The sequence below is a fragment of the Camellia sinensis genome, chromosome 2 (assembly GCF_055761805.1).
Source record: "Camellia sinensis isolate YWXY chromosome 2, ASM5576180v1, whole genome shotgun sequence".
Lineage (NCBI taxonomy): Eukaryota > Viridiplantae > Streptophyta > Magnoliopsida > Ericales > Theaceae > Camellia > Camellia sinensis.
Genome location: NC_138962.1, coordinates 203694365 through 203711495, shown reverse-complemented (window position 1 = coordinate 203711495; position 17131 = coordinate 203694365). Strand labels below are relative to the sequence as shown.

At 40.7% G+C, this 17131-nt stretch overlaps 2 protein-coding genes across 3 annotated transcripts; one reads left to right on the top strand and one right to left on the bottom strand.

Moving 5' to 3' along the window:
* The first annotated feature begins 10566 nt into the window (after positions 1–10566).
* Positions 10567–13727, top strand: LOC114321038 (uncharacterized). Of its 2 annotated transcripts, none has more exons than XM_028268163.2 (7): positions 10567–10765; positions 10840–11082; positions 11453–11547; positions 12294–12374; positions 12597–12672; positions 12754–12846; positions 13349–13727. In XM_028268163.2, the coding sequence occupies exons 2-7, from the start codon at positions 10872–10874 to the stop codon at positions 13507–13509; spliced, it is 717 nt and encodes a 238-aa protein (XP_028123964.2). In that variant the 5' UTR covers positions 10567–10765; positions 10840–10871; the 3' UTR covers positions 13510–13727. The 2 variants fall into 2 exon arrangements, with proteins under 2 accessions (XP_028123964.2, XP_028123963.2); XM_028268162.2 differs by having other exon boundaries at positions 10582–10765; positions 10840–11088.
* Positions 13728–15236: 1509 nt separating this feature from the next.
* On the bottom strand, positions 15237–16535 carry LOC114321012 (uncharacterized). The gene is made up of 2 exons (XM_028268142.2): positions 16419–16535; positions 15237–15865 (listed from the first exon to the last, which is right to left on the bottom strand). The coding sequence occupies exons 1-2, from the start codon at positions 16476–16478 to the stop codon at positions 15275–15277; spliced, it is 651 nt and encodes a 216-aa protein (XP_028123943.2). The 5' UTR covers positions 16479–16535; the 3' UTR covers positions 15237–15274.
* Positions 16536–17131: the final 596 nt, after the last annotated feature.

Below are 17131 nucleotides of genomic sequence, written 5' to 3'. Positions count from 1 at the left end.
TGCTTCGCTCTGGCTCTCTCAACCATCTCCTTACCTCTTCTCACCCAATCCTCTTTGGTGGGCAGATAACCCAAACCAAAGGTGTGTGGGTTGTGTGGCACTTCGGCCAACGCTGCAATGCCCTTCCGGCCGCTTTTCCCCAATCCCATCCTGGGGATGTGTTGAAGCTTATTCATGAGGTATACTGATTGAGCACTGACATACATCCCCTCATTAACAGCTAAGATGTTCTGCACGACTCGGGCCTCAACTAGAGTGAAACCGGATAAGAACACATCCTCCATACCGTGCTCAATTTCCAAGACTGGTGTAGACACCTCCGGCGGTGGATGGATCGATGAATTCCCCAAAACAATGGCTACCCCCTTTCCATGGGGGTATTTCACCATCTGATGTAAGGTGGACAAAACTGCCTTCACCTAGTGTAGCCACGGTCGCCCCAAGAGTAGATTGAAGGTTGCGGGAACTTCTAAAACGTGAAAGTCTACCTCATACTGTCCCGGACCAACCTTAGTTTGAATTGGCACGGTCCCCTTTACCTCTCTACTTGTGTTATCATACGCCCTTATCACCTGGGTGGTTGGTGCAAACTCTGCGGGTTTTAACTCGATTGCATAGGCTGTCCTTGCCGGGCACACATTGATGGCGGATCCGGTATCAACAAGAACCACCGGTATCTATTTGTTCTTACACTCCACAGAGATGTAGAGTGGCTTGTTGTGATTCGCACCCTCGGGTGGCAATTCTTTGTCGGAGAAGGTCAGCATCGGGAAAGCTCCTCCTGAAAAGACCAATCCCACCAGCTGTTCCGGCGTGATTTCTATTGAGAGCTTGGCCTTATCTATTGCTGAAAGGACGGCCTGTCGATGAACACGTGATGCCATAAGCAATCCCCAGATGGAGATGTCTGCTTGTATCTTTTTCAACTACTTCAGTACAGCTTCTTCTTCAAGTTGCTTCTCTTTCTGTTTCTCGGCCTCCTTGTCCTTCCCGGATGCTTCTGGTTGGTCTAAATGCGGGGACTTGAGATACCGCCCGCTCCTGGTCATATGATCGACTTCGCCGATGTACCAGGTATCGTCTGGTTGATTGCTCCCCCAGTCCTCATCCGTGTGGGCAAGACATAGATCATCATCCTCCCACCATATTCCACCGGTAGCCAATAGGCACCTGTCCGGTTCCAGTTCCACTATCCTTGTACTCGCAGTGCCTTCTGTCTACATGCTCGCGGCATTCTCTGTCTTCGTGTACATAACACTTTCAGTCCCCACGGGGGCCTTGGCTTTTCTAATTCTCTCAAACTCTTCGATTCCTTTTTGTTCCAACTGCGTCAGTACAGCTGGTTACTCTATAATTCTTGTATTCAAAATGCCCAGATCCTGAGCGAAATTCTTAGTACTGGCACTTTCCAGCGACGCACTCTGATCTCCAGGCCTTTCGGCCACAATTGATGTCCTTGCCCCTGCTGGGCCCTATCCCAACTGAGATTCTTCAACAACGTTTGGTAGGTCATCAAGCCACCCGGTAACCTCTGCTGACTCTTTAACATCAGACCAGTTGACTGCCACGCCCTCTGGATCTTGTTCATTGAAAAACTGGAGGTTAGCAAAATCTCCCTCCACAGCCGCCAAGTCATCTATCCTCTGACCAAATTCATCCCCTTGTATCACACAAAGCTCTGCCCCTGCCGGCAATTCCACATTTGGCCCAACCTGGCCTACTAATAGAATGTAGTCACTCGGACTGTATACCTCCTCAGCAAAATTCCCAGATTCCTCAGATTCTGACTCAACAATCCCATTCTCCACTGAAGTCTCCCCTGTTCTGTCTTCGACAGTTACCACTATTGGTTTAGGTTGGGTTCTGGAGATGTCCAACATGCATAAGTTAGTGCAGTTAGGAAGGAACACCTCCGGCTTAGGTAGGTGGGATGGAGTGATATATATACTGGAGTCGTATGGCGTAGCCTCGGTCTGGATAAAGTTGATGCGTTTGGGAGGTGGAGCTTGGTTGTGCGGTGGGAGAGGGTTGGTTGTGACATTGGGTTTCTCTGGAGGCACGATCACCCCATTATCGATGAGATCCTAAATCTCATGGTGTAATCGGAAGCACTAGTCGATGTCATGACCGTGCTGTTGGTGAAACGAGCAGTATTTGGCCGGGTTATGGGAAGGGGGGAGTTTTTCCAGCAATGGCTGCGACTCTAGGGGCTTCAAGTGCCCTTTTTTGATTAAAACCCCCAGAGCTTTGGACAGCGGCATATATAGTGGAGTGAAGGTTCTTTGGCTTTTGGGTGGGTATTTGGTTGTTTGCGAACTACCACCGGACACATCGGTGAATGGTGTAGCTGCAAGGGTTCTTGGGGCGTTGGTGGTGACCATGCTTATTTTCTGAGATCTGGCAGGTACAGCACTGCTTGTGCCTGCATTCGTACTGCGGTTGTTGAAGGTTCTCCTAGGTTGCTCTCTGTCATTGTCAATCAAGCCCTGCTTCAAAACATCCTCAATCTGTACTCCCATCTCATGTAGATCTGGAAAGGTGGGAAAGGGGAGAACAATCATTTTCTGCATGAGCTTGGGCTGGAGATTGCGCACAATTATCCGAATTTGATCTTTATCGGTGGGCCTTAGGGTCATCATTGAGGCCTTGGCTCTCCACAGGGTTACGAACTCAAAAAAGCTTTCCTTAGGCTCTTGCCTTGTTGTCTCGAGATCACGGGTTGTAATCTCGATTTGTGTATTATAGGAGTACTGGGCGACAAAAGCCTCGGCCATCTTATCCCAGTTCCGCTTGACATCATCCTCCAATTTTGTGTACCAGATGGCCGCCACACCCGACAGGGTCCAACCAAACAATGAAAGCTTCTATAGTCTGGTGAGGCCCATTGGCCTTAATATATCCGAAAAAAACGTAGATGCACCATGGGATCCCCGGACCCGTTGAAGCGGTCGATTTGTGGCATCTTGAACCGATCTGGCAGCGTCACAGCGCGTCGGTATACCCATCCTCAATATCTGGGATGGACTTTACCCCTTGGGACTTTCTGAACAACTTTTCAAGCTTGCTCAACTTCAATGTTGTAGGGTCTACCTCGAACTCAAAGGGGGAGTCCAGTTGATTGATAGGCGTGGGTGCCTTAGATAGTTGAGGTAGAATCGGGGGCAGAGCCGGCCCCGTTGGGATGTCTGTATCCTCTTGGGCATTCTGGACATTCGCCGTCTCCTCAGGTATTGGGGCTCTTGTTAGGGGAGGAGCCTGGTGTGAAACAGATGCTCTGATTTGCTGTTGTAACCGGGTAATTAGCCCTGCCTGTTGGGCCATGACAACGGCCTGCTGCTTAGCAAATTCTGCTTGACGAACAGCGTCCTTCTGCATGGCTTTCATGCTCTCCTGGAGCTGGCGAACCATGTCTTCCATCCCCGATATAATGCCCTGATTTATCTGAACTGCCGGTGTATCTGCCCCTGTAGTAGACTCGGAAATCTCAACCCGACTGTTCACAGACCACTGTTCTAGCAATCTCGATACCGATATACTGCGTTTTCTCGATCTCTGCCTAGCAACGGGGGGTAAAGAATAGAACACTGGCTGTCCATCTACCAGATCCTTAGATCGATGGAGTCGACGACATCTAGTCCAGAGTGCTTGGGGAATATCTACTTGGTTGGAAGCAATCGCGCTAAACTACCTAGCAAAAAGATAAACAAAGCAATAATAAGGAAATAAACAACCAGAAAATTGACAGCATAACGGCTTAAATAAACACAACACGCAGTTGATAAGCTGAATACACCGTTCTCAAATACTGATCACGGTTCCCCATATCACTGCCTCTAAAACTAAATCTAAAACCCGCAGATAACTGATCCTCAAAATACTGAACTGATGTCCGCAGGCCTGATGTCCAAACTTGTGAACTGATACATGCATTCCTGTAGAGACGCACTCTAAAAGCACATAGCAAACAAGTGAGAGCCAAAACACCCCTATGTTGGGGTAGGGTTTCCCTATCCTATGTTATCAGGAGCTAGGGTTTTACTACGCACGCAGCGGTTTCAAACAGCCTATAATCAGGTAAGCAACCTGTCCTAGCTTGGGATGGTCACTATGGATTCCGAATATGCACTAGGTCGAATGATCGAAAGGGGTGCCCCGGTAAAAATCAGGGATTGTGTTCCCATGTGGCAGAGCCCGTAACCGGTCAGCCTTATGGCACGCTTCTCAAAGCGAGCCTCTGGCAAACCGTTCAGGAATAACAGACGGCAAACACGGTGTCCTAGGCGCACTAATGCAAATGCAATGCAAAGAAACACATAAGTGTAATCAAAACAAGATATCATGAGTTCGAGTCAAGCTCTCTAAACCTCTCCAACAGAGTCGACAGAAACTGTAGACGCACCCGTGGGCCTCATGCTACAGTTCGGACTCAAATAGTTACAGTCCTGTATCTAATCTCGTGGAGTGCAATGCAAGACCGATGAATCATCAAAGAATCTAAATCCGGCAAGTCGTTTTGAAAAACTGATTTTTAGAAAGAAATGCCAAATATGGACTGCTTTACTAGATACAGAGTCGCCACTTAAATATTTTATTTTGGGAGAATTTACAAAACCCTGACTCGTGTCTAAGGCCACGTGTCCGTCCTCACCAAAGTTGCCTCGGCTCGGGAACTTGGATACGATTGGGGAAGGTCAGCTATGAGCATCCCCGCTCGCCCGATCCGAAGATCGGCCTCTACTAACCATGATATCGAGTTTTGAAAACATTATGCGTTCCTATTCCGGTTATTAGCCTAGATTTACTATGTGATACGCACATCATACAAGTATAGACTGGATCGCCTGAATTAGAACAAAACATTTCATGTTTGTTTTGAAAACAGTTTAATACTTGCAAGTAGGCTAAAAATGCAGATTTTGCCACCATCGAGTGGGCTTAGAAAACGCGGTTTTGCCACTTTCAAGTGGGCTTAAAACTCGCATTCAATGCATTGTTCCATTTCAAATAACCCAACCTTCACCCACAGGCACTCAGGCAGTTATATCACGTAAGCACATAGCCTCATGGTAAAACATGCTATCATGGCAACACTCACACGCATGCAAGGATGCTAAAGCATAAAAACTTACCGAGTATTCCAAGCCAAAACAGAAACTAGTTAGTGAACATGCATGAATCCTAACTATGCTGAAATGCTTAATGCAACACGTGCAAAAATGCAACCTAGATAGGCTCAGCTATTCTAAACATGGCATATGAAATGCAACAGATAACATGTATTCAACTTGGAATTGAAATACCATGCAGTTAGTATGATGCGCCGAGCCCGGTGCATGCAATACAGATGAATGAATGCACGCATGCATGCATAGCATAAGGTATGCTAATTTAAATATGCCCTAATACTAACCATTGAAAGCACATAAATAAAAGGGAGAAAGAAATGGGGGTTGGAAGACATGCACACACTCACACACACTTATTACACAATTGCCCTCACTCGGAGGGTCCAAAAGAATAATACAGGCCAAATAATGAATCAACTATCCTAGCTAATTAATTATTACAAAACTTCTAATTAATTAACAAATTAATTACAAAAACAGCCTAAATATGAAACTAAAGAGACCGCCAGAGCTCTGCCTCGGAATGCGTGGATGATGCATGCTCGATTTGCCTTGCTCGAAAACCCGTTACCATGCCACTGTTGCCTCTGTTTGCACTGTTCTGCACTTCTGAGGGATGTGAAAATTCTTGAGGCACCTCTGAACCATTCCCTGATCATTTTGGAATGCCACCGGCCAATGAAAAGTACCACCGACCATGTAAATGTGATCATCGACCATAAATTGGGTCACCAGCTGGACTCTTATGGTCGGTCGGCACTGAAAGTGGCCGGCCGGCCATTTATTCTTGCAGAATCCTGTTTTTGCTACAGCAGTGGATAGACTGTAGATGGAAAGGAAATTTCAAAGCAATGTATGCATGGCCACACTCCCTATCATGTTATGGACTCAAGGGAGTGTGGCCCTTGGTCCTCAGGCCACCAATCACGCATCTCGATGCATGATGGCCAAAGGCACCAAATTTGCCAATCAATGTAAATGAATGCAACCAAACGAATGAATGCTCCACGCCCTATCATGTTGAGATCAAGGGCATCGGCGACCGAGGATTGAGACATGTTTCGTCACTTTAAGTACGAACACATCTCATTCCTCATGCTTTGTTTGACACCCCAAACCAAGCAAAATGTAATGCATGTATGCAATGCGGCTCAAGTATGCAACATGACTCAAATATGCAACATGAGGCTAAGTTAACAAAGCATGCCAAATGCGGTGCGACCTATCCTGGAAGTATGCAATGTGCCAAATATGTAACAATACGCGATGGAATTAGCATATGACAACACACAATGGACCAAATATGCAACAAACATGCAATGGTGGGCCTAAACCGCAAAGGGCAGACCTCAGCCTTGCCTTTAACAGTGGCCAAAAGTGATGGAAATGAAAGATAAATGCTCATGCAAACATATACACCAATGGGCCTAAAGCTAAGGCACAAAAGGTAACTTTCAAGAACACTCAAAAAATGATAAACATGGACATTAGACCAATATGTTAAACTCTGAAAGTGTATAGAGGGTGATGCCAAATCAATCATGTTATGCAAGTAAGGCATGCAACAATGACCAAAACTTGAAGCCAACAAAGGGGTCCAATCTATAGCTACGTCAACCAAACCCCAAAGGACCAAAATGACTTAAAACAGTCTTAAGGCACTCCAAAACAAGACTAAAACATGCATAGATCATGGTTAAAACATGCTAGGAAATGAATGCAAAACAAAGGGGGATTTAAGGCCACAAAGAGGGCACTCTACTATAACCACCCCAACCACATATGGCATGGAATAATCAATGCAAAATAGAGTTTTAACATGCAAAAAGGAGCCCCAAAACCCACTGATATGGCAGCCCAAAGCCTCAAACACCTAGGCATACACAATGACTCATTTTAAGGCATAAAAGAGCATCTCTTCAAAGCATGGAAAGGATGATGAATGCAAGCATACAAGCATGGATTATGGACTGAAATAGCATGAAAAATGATTTCAAATCACTGAAACAAACCAACTAAAGCATGCTAATGACTCACACACTCAAGGCTCACAAGCCAAAATGCATGGTGGCTATACCAAACATGGAAAACATGATCAAATCAGTACCCAACAAACCTCAAGCATGATAAAATATGACCAAAAGCTTCATGAAATCAAGCTAGAAAATGCAAGCATGGAGGGGCAAATATATGGCACATGTTATGACAATAAAAGGGGTTACTAGACAAGTGTATGATGCATGTAATGGACCATCAATCCGACCAAAAACAGAGGTATAATGTGACCAAATAACACCCAAAAACCTCTGAAATGGAGCTAAGTAAAGCTAAGCATGTATGCTATCCTTATGAGCCAAAAACATGAACAAATGAGACACAAAGGGAGAGGGGTGTCCCTCCCCTATACAAGACTTCAAGACCCCTTCACCACCACTGAAAATCCACTGGATTTCAGTGGTGAGAAGGCCAATACACAAAATGTTCCAAAGCTCAACAAAGAAGGCACAAAAGGGGCCAAACAAGGCCTAAGAGGGGGAGGTCAACCCCCAACACCAAAATGACCTTATTGAAACATCTTAAACATCAAAAAATAGAACTTTTATCAGTTATACACAAAGCTCAAAACAGCATGCAAAGTGGGTTAAAAGCTAGTGCAAGAATGGAGAATATAAAGTAATTATCCTCACCCTTGAAGAACACTTGAGGAACAGCAACCTCAGGCCCCTTTTTTGATCAAAACCAGCTTAAAAGCTCTAAGAACAACCTCCCAACACCTCAATAACCCAAGTATGGTGTAATACTAGGTACCTTAGTGCAAAACTAAGAACAAAACACCTTTTTAGGCCCTCTAACACACACAAATGAAGAGAGAGGGGGAGATATAGAGAGAGAAAGTTGTATATATCATATATCTCTGGTTTTTGCTAAACCCCTTCAAAAGAGAGGGAAGGCTCTCTTATATAGAGGAAGATAAAGACCTAAGCTTCTTAAAGAAGCTAAACAAAATGAGTCAAAGGGGGGTAAGCTTCTCAAGGAAGCTAAGGCAAAAGGTGCAAGCTTTTTGAGGAAGCTAGGACAAAGGGTCAAGCTTCCTCAAGAAGTTAAGGCAAAGGGTGCAAGCTTCTCCAAGAAGCTAGAGCAAAAAAATGCAAAGGGTGCAAGTCTTCCATACACGTGTATGGAGGGCAAGTCCGTGCACTCCAGCTGACACAGCTGGCATGCACAATGCCTGAAAAAGGCAAAAAGGAGGTACCGGCAAGAAAAAGAGACAATCGGCCAAATAAATGGTCGATCGACCAGATATCTATGCCGACCGACCAAACAATTGGTCGGTAGAAAGAAAGCAAGGCCGGTGGCTTCATGCCACGGCCGGTGGGTTTAAGGGATGGCTAACAAGCCATTCACTACCCTCAGGTACAAAAGCCACAAGTCCTTGGTCCACAACCTAAGCACAAAATAGTCAAGTTGAGAGACCCTAAGGCAAGGCGCGCAGCCGAGTTCTTCGGGATCTCAAAATGAACACGAACATGGATGATCACCGAGTGTTCAAACGATGACGTTCAAGTCTTGAGGACGTTCAAGTCTTGAGGACGGTCAAAAATGGGGTGTCTACACCTGTTTTTTAAACATAGTTATAAACATCTATCTTGAACTTATAAACATTTAACTTATAAACAGGGGATTTCTGCACTTTTTTTTTTTTTTTTTCAATATCTATCTTGCTATGTGACAGTGATATAGAAACTGACCAGATGGAAGTCCAAGTCCGACGAAGACACCGGACGGTGGAGGAGGAAGAAGATGTCCGATTGTGGAGGAGACGAACGGCGGAGGACAGATCTACAAATGCCGAACGAGACAGCAAACGCCAAACGGTAGAGGAGAGGGACGACGAAGGAGAGGACTGACGTCGGATGGTGGAGGAGAGGGCAAACGCCGGACGGTGAAGGCGACGGAACGGTGGAAGAGAAGCTCAGATCAAATGTGCAGGAAATTTTTTTTTTTCTTTTATATACATGAGCTCGATGGATCAACATTTGCGTGAGATTGAACTCTTTTTTTTTTTTTTTTTTTTTTACAGTGCGTGAAACACACGCACTGAATATGCAAATGGCCTTCAATTTCACGCCTCACATGTCACCTGTTTAGAGCTCGTCTTCTAGTGGTCCGTAGCGGAACAAAAAAATTTAATATCCATAACATTACCCTTTTAATTTTTATTATTTTGACACATGTTTCACTTTCATCTCTATTGATTCAAACTAAACAGTTTGATCTCTACACTCTAATCTAAGTTTCAATTTGATTCTTTCATTGATATTAGATCATTTTAAAACACTTATCAATCTTCAAAAATATATACATAAAAGAAAATTAACAAAAATTTAAATTAAAATAACAAAATTAAAATTGAACTAAAGGGCATAAAGTGCTGCAAGAATAAATTAGGCAGTCAACGCCAACATATGTTGCGAGTCCGGATCCTCTCCAGCTCTCCTCTCCAGCCTTCCTCCGATCAACGCCAGGATTTGGCCACATCACTCCTAACCAAATCTACGACTCAGATCAAATTTGCTAACCCAAAAAAAAAAAAAAAGAATTTTATTCAACACAGCAAAGCATAACAGATCTTCCTCCCAGAGCTCTGCCGACTCCATCTCCTGACATCGACGGTGGTGAATCCAAGTTAGCCGCCACCATACAGCCACATCTCCACCACAACACAGCCACAGTCCATGTTTTTCTTGCGATTGGACATTGAATTGTGACTCACAGATTAAACCCACTAGGTTACTCTTAGATTAAACCCACAAGGCTACTTTGTAACTCCTCTCCTACACAATAACCTTTAGACCCTTCTTCAATGGGTGATATCTCTAATCATGCACCATTGAGAGAGGGCATTTGTGGTTTGTTTGAAAGAAGGTGTTTTTGGGATTGCTCTATTTGTGTATTGAGAGAGAGAGAGAGAGAGAGAAAGAAAGAGAATGAACAAAACAAAGAAATTATATGAACATATATATATATATGAGATGAGAAGGAATTGAGGAAGTGGATATTTGGAGGGCAAGAATTTCAAGGATTGCTCTGTTTATTCTTCAATGAATATATGTAGCAAAATATATGTATTGTTGAGATAGATAAATAGAGGAAGAGACCCGAGAAGGAGCCATCGATGTTCGCCGCCGATGGTGCTTTGTTCATTGATGTTCATTCGTTCATCGAGCCATCGCCGTCGATGTTCTTTCGCCGCCGAACACAATTTCAGAAAGCTCTATTTTGCTTTGCTGTGCTGAATGAAATTCAATTTTTTTTTTTAAAATCTGATCTGAGCCATAGATTTGGTTGAGGGTGACGTGACCAAATCTTGGCCATTGAGCGGAGGAAGAGTTGGAGAGAGGGGCTGAAAAGGATCCGGACTCATATGTTGCCATCCGTTAGATCACAATTCACCACAAACATTCACGATCACGCGCGCGCGCGCGCACACACTCTCTTTCTCTTTCTCTCTCTCTCTCGATCTTTCTCTATACGTTTCTAGAAGTCTCTTCGCGGTTACAGGGCCAATCTTGGTTCCCTTTACTCTCTCTCTCTCTCTCTGTATCTCTCCTACACACATAGAAGCTACTCAGCTCAAGGTGAGTTCTTTCCCAATTTCATAAATTCCTATACGTACACTGCTATATTTGCTTTGCTGTTTTTTGATTCTCAGGCAATCGAATCGTTTCTAAGCTTGCGATTATAATGTCGAAGTTGTTTGGAGGGAAAGATCCATTTGATGACCCCTTCTTCACTCACCCATTTGGTGGCATGTTTGGTACCCTAACTGACTCTGGAAATCGATCAAAGGAAGTAACTATTGAAGAATTGGACTCAGATGGGAACCCTCTGAATCTGAACCATTCTGATCAGCCAAACAAGGAACTAATTGTTAAGAACCCTAATGCCAAAAATGGTAATGGTATGAGCCATTTGTAAATTTAGTTAGTGGGTAGTGTAGTGAATGCACATTAGATTCCATCTCAACCCTTCACCAAAATTTTTCATCCAAATCTTTTTCAAAATTCTCATCTTATCCCAAATTCCCCTTTCCATCAAATTTTGTTTAAAAAAAAAAAATCGTTTTCTTTTTGAATTTTGATTAAATTCAAATTTGATGGGTTCTTAATTTGATGAAAAATGATTTTTTATGAAAGGATTGGAGATGATTTTTTAGCCACCCCCCCCCCCCCCCCCCCCCCCCAAAATCAAATTAGAAAACGTGAAGGATTAGAGATGGTCTAATCAACTAATTACAATTTTAATATTTGTGGGTTTTTGAATAGGGACAAAGAGTTTCAGCTTTAAGAGAGTTGCATATGGTGGTTTGAATGGGATATATTACACTGCCTCTGTCACTAGAAAGACTGGTGATGATGAGGTAAGTAACTCACTATATTCAAGTTGAGAAAGTTGATATTATTAGGCCATCTCCAATCATGACTCAAATTCGAGTAAAAGCTTTATTTGATATGAACCACTATGGAAATCACCAATTTTTACTCAGATTATTTTTTAAAATTTCCATCATATCCCAAGAATGGCAGTTTGGTACATAATATTACTTTAAATGAAGCAAATCTAGTCTATGAACATTTGAGCCAAGATTTGAGTCTACCTTTCATTTGCCTAAAGAAATGGATAAAACTCAATTTGGTATGACTTTTGAGTCAAGGAGTGAATAAGTGTTTGGAGTGTTTTCACTCAAATTTAAGTTTTGAGCCAACATTTGAGTAAGGGTTGGAGATGCCATTAGCTCACCAATTTTCTCAAGAACTTGAGCTGTTTGGAAATGGGCCCATAAATTGGCCAAAGAATGTATATCAAGCTGTCTAAAACCCCCTCACGTGCAACCTATCTTGCACGTGGAAATCCAAACATTCATATATAGATAACAAAGAATCTGAACAGGGACCAAATGTAAACAGAAATTTTTTAACCCAGGACTTCCTCCAACTTAAGCTCTGATACCATGTTAGGTCATTGGTGATACCGGGATGCATCATCAATTTTTTGAGAAGCTTAAACTGTTAGTAAATGGGCCCTAAGAGTATATATCAAGCTATCTAACAGAAATTAGTAATGTTTTTTTATTGGTTGTTATGTCTGTATTTGTTTGTGAAAAAGGTGGTTCTGATGGAGATCAATGAGGAAGATAAGACAGTAGGGGAAGCGCTGAATACAATTTCTAGAGGGGTCCACGATAAGGTATTATATACTTCTTTGTAGCCTTATTTACACATGACTTTGTTTTTACACATTTATTATTTTATTTGGAATGTGTATTGAAGTGATTTCGAGAAACAATATTTAACCAAACAAGCCAACTAAATATTCCTGGTTCTGATTAGTTTAAAAGCTCATCTGTAATTGGTGGTTGGGTGAGGATACAATTTTATTGAGAAGTTGATGGTTGTATTACTTCTGTAGGGCCATTCAGTTACGATGAAGCATACTTCAGATGGTAAAGTGGACACAATGCAGACTTTACACAACTTGAATGAAGGTTTGTTTCCATGAGACTATTGGAGGCATTATGTTGAATGAACGAGTGAAGGAAAGAGCTGATGTTGTGGTGTTTTCTTAGATGAGCTTGCGGGATTTGAAGAGACTTGGAAAGCTAATGCTCAGAATTTGCCCCCTGACTGGAACAGCGGGTTCAATTTGCTTGAGAATGCAGGTAGGCGTTCTTTACAATGATGTAAAGACTAACCATTGTTTTTTACATGTATAGGTTCTGAATTAATTTTAACTTATGTTCGAGTTACCTGTTTTGCACCTATCATTCCTATTTTATGCTATCTTTTGGGAAGAGAAATTCAGCGTCAGTTAGCTTTATTTGGTCATTTGGTGGAAAAACAAATTGGTCATGAAATTGAAGTCCTTTTTAGCATTTTTTTTATGGCAGTCTGCAATTTGTGTTGAATAACTTGGTTGCTTGGTTTATGTGGTGGAAAACAAGGATGGTGAGAATATAGCTGTAAGATTCTTAAGAGCTATTTCTTTGTTTCAATTCAATGACCTTCGACATGCTTTCATGTTCTCTTTCAATTTGACGCACATATAAGAAGTTCTCTCCTCGTAGAAAAAATGAGCACTTACCGAAATGCTATTTTGACACAATGGGTTTTCTTTGAACATATATTTGATATAGTTTCACTTTCTTCATCCTATTTTTGTAGATGCCAGCGGCATTGGATGGGATTGGTGGCCAAAGTGGGGTGGTTGGGCTCTTCCATCTACAGAGCAGTCGGGAGATGCTGGAGGAACCGGGCCTGTCGTCGAAGCTGGGACTTCTTCCAGGGGAAGAGCCAAAAAGATTGTTCGAGTCAACATAGAATAGACCCAATCTGGACGTGTGTGAAGAGTTGAGTTAATCCTGAATATGACCTCAAGTAGTATTAGGACTCTGTGCTTGCCCTCTCTGTAATTAAGCTTTCGCTAAGACATGATGCACCTTTAATATATCATGTTAATATCTGAAGTTTATGTATCGTAAAATTTGAATTATTATCCCTTTATCCGTGTGTATGCAAATTACTACTTGTGGGCTTGTTTCCATTGTTTTTCTGATTTTGAAATCTTGAAATAATTCTTGAGGGTAATCTTTCTTTTCCATTCATTGCCTTACATGTGATCTTATGTGTTCCCTTATTTAAAGGTCTTGTTTTTGTGTCCTCAAAACCCATTTCCATTTTTCATTCCTTCTGTTCTCTGACAGTAGCTGCTTAAGATTTTTTGAGGCTTTAGCCTAAACATCAAAATGAGCAGTTGGAAATTTTTGGCCTTTGACAATAAGCCTTTTTTGAGATATTTTTGGTGGGTCTTAGGCAACGGACCAAGTACCCTAAGCTTGCCGGGAAAGAAGGCTAGACTGAAATGTTCATTTCATTGGAATATCCGGTCTCTCATTTGATGACTCTTAAAAGAATGTATATTAAAATGGAATTATTATTTATCAAGGTAGGGAAATGATCAATCTATTGGATAGTTTTTTGTTGGGATTAATTGCCCTAATAAGATTTTGATTTTTAACAAACAAATTTTGTTCTAGAATCACAATTTCACAACACGAAGTTCTGCTTTTGTTTGTTTTTTTCTCTCCTTGGAGAACTTTGTTATCGGTCACATAAGATTTCTGGAAGATTTCTTCCTTGAATGGATTATTGTGTTTGATCACATAAGATTGCACATAAGATTGCTTGAATGGATTATCCCATAAGATTTCTGGAAGATTTGTTGAATGGATTATCGCCTTTGATCATGTAAGATTGCTTGAATGGATTATCGACCAAATATTGAATCGAGAATGACTATACTATTCTTGCCTCATTATGTTCAGACCCGATTCAGTTTCTATTTTATTTCAGTTTAAAATCATTCAAGACATTCCTTATGATTCTCCTTATTTCCCCTATTTAAAAAAAAAAAGAAAAAAAAAAAATCCTAAATCTAGAATTACAAAACTCAACTACAGGGTGTTTGGTGAAGCTTTTTTAAGCCAACTTATGGCTTCTGGCTTTTAAAAAGTTATTTTGGACTGTTTAGTTAAACTTATTTCAAACAGTTTCTGATTTTAACAACTTATTTTAAGTCAAAAGATTTGATTCTGAGAAGCTGCTCACCCCTTGCTTCTGATTATCAGTTTCTGCTGTGGACATGTTAATTCACGGTTATACTCGTAGATTTTTTTATTTTTTATTTTTTTAAAAATAGAAAAAGACTCAAATGGACTATTAAATATTATTATTATTTTTTATGAAAAATGTAGACAAATAGTGATTAATAAAAAATAAAAATTAATTGAAAAAGCTACTTCACAGCTTATTTAACAAACACTACTCAGCAATTTAAATCTATAATCCAACAGTTATACCAAACAGATTAACTACTTCTAATTAAAGTTATAATCTATAATCTGTTAAGTTATAATTTATAATCTGTTTTAACAGCACCACCAAACAGCACCACCAAGTGATGTTCCAAATTCCAGCAGAATGTTGTGTGTTATTTTCTGTACTTTTTGTTTTGTTTGTAGCATTGTTATTAGAAAAAAAGTACGAGGCGGATCATATTGTATATGGTACAATCGTATTATTAGTCAAAATTTAACCTCGAAACAAATGTTCTTCACCTGATCGTTGATCGATGTGTCTAATCCAACGGCTGGTACACTTCGGAGAATTCGTAGTCCCACCATTATATTCTACATAAGCAATATCTAACCCTTTTCCAACTGGCAACACCACTGATCTCACGACACGTGTATTGCTACCAAGAACCCCACTCCATCTGAACCTAGCCATGGTCTGTTGCCCAAAACTCTTACATATTAAAACTGCACCTGTATGGCTCAGCTTAGCTAACCTAATCACTCTACCCAAGTCCTTGTGCTGCCCATTGACCACCAGAAAATCAATGTCCACCAGCCCTACCACAATCTCGTCAGCCGCTCCGACCACCACTTCGGGCAGTGCTATGCCTGCTGCAAGCATGCCATTGATGTAGTGTAATCTTGAGCTTTCATCTGAGACCATACAAACATGGCGACCGCCGGTGTGGCGGGCAGCTATGGCTAAGCCTACACTTGTTGCCATTGCACAGCCATGGGAATAAGCTTCCACGATCAACTTCACGTTCCAGCCGCCTGCCATGGCGGAGATGAACTCGGCCTCACCAGACTCTTGGAAAAGTTCACACTGCATCACATTTAAAGCAACTTACAATCATTTTTATTTTTTGGTTAAGAGCTGAAAAAATGATCTGTTTGATTGTGCTTTTCATTTCCTTTTTATTTTTTGTATTTTCAAAAACAAAAAATGATGAAAATTTTGAAAACACTGATAGTTTTCATTTTTGTTCTATGATAATACCTTTCAAATATTCACCCAAAAAAAAACACCTTTCAAAAATTCAAAACAACTTTTACAATAATTTTTATTTTCAGTTAACAGCTGGAAAAATTTACATGTTTGGTTTGTGTTTTTCATTATCTTTGTTTATGTTTTCTCGTATTTTCAGAAACATGAAATGACGAAAATTTTGAAAACACGGATTGTTTTCATTTTTTTGTTTGATAACTCCTTTCGAAAGTTCAAAAATAACTTCTTGATGTTTCATAAAAACAATGAATTGATTTAAAAATTAAAAAAAAAAAAAAGTCCCACGAAAAAGGAAAAAAAAAACAGAAACATGCTAAACAAGTTTTCTGTTTTTGTTCTGGAAAACAAAAAACACACAATTTGTACTTACAGATTTAACAGTATCAATGTAAGCTTTTGAAGCTGTTTCTGGTGACCAAACTAACTTCATCTCTCTCTCTCTCTCTCTCTCTTCTTCTTCTTCTTCTTGGGGATAGTGAGTTGTGGTTGAGAGTTTTGGGGGCAGTTTGGCTTGTTTTTAAGTAGTTTTTTTTTTAGGGAATTACAAAAATGCTTTTGCTAAACCGTTGACATTTTTGTGGGCAAATTACAATATTTTACAACGTGTAGATTAGTTATTAGAGAATTTCATAAAATACTCATCTCATTTTCTTATCACTTGTCATCTTTCATTAAATAATTGTTGGGATATATCTTTTTATTAGAGTTTGAGACCCAATTAATTTTGAAAAAATAATTTTAGTTTGGTTTGGGTATAATATATTTTAATATATTATATCTAATTTTCAGACACCCAATTCAATTTGGTAACAATTAAGGTTTGATTTTAAAACTCAAGATTCAATATATATATATATATATATATATATATTTTGTTCAATATTTGAGTGAGATGTATTGTTTTTCACCAAAAAAGTATGTGGCTGCTACACTAATTCTATTGCTTCGGTAACAGTGCTGAAGAGTGAAGATTTGTCAAGGATGCTTGATATGTTCATGGTTATGTTGCCTCTGTTCTGAAGTTGATTTGGGTTATTATTTTGGATCTTCTTCAACTCTGGATTTGAAGACTTTTGTTCATTT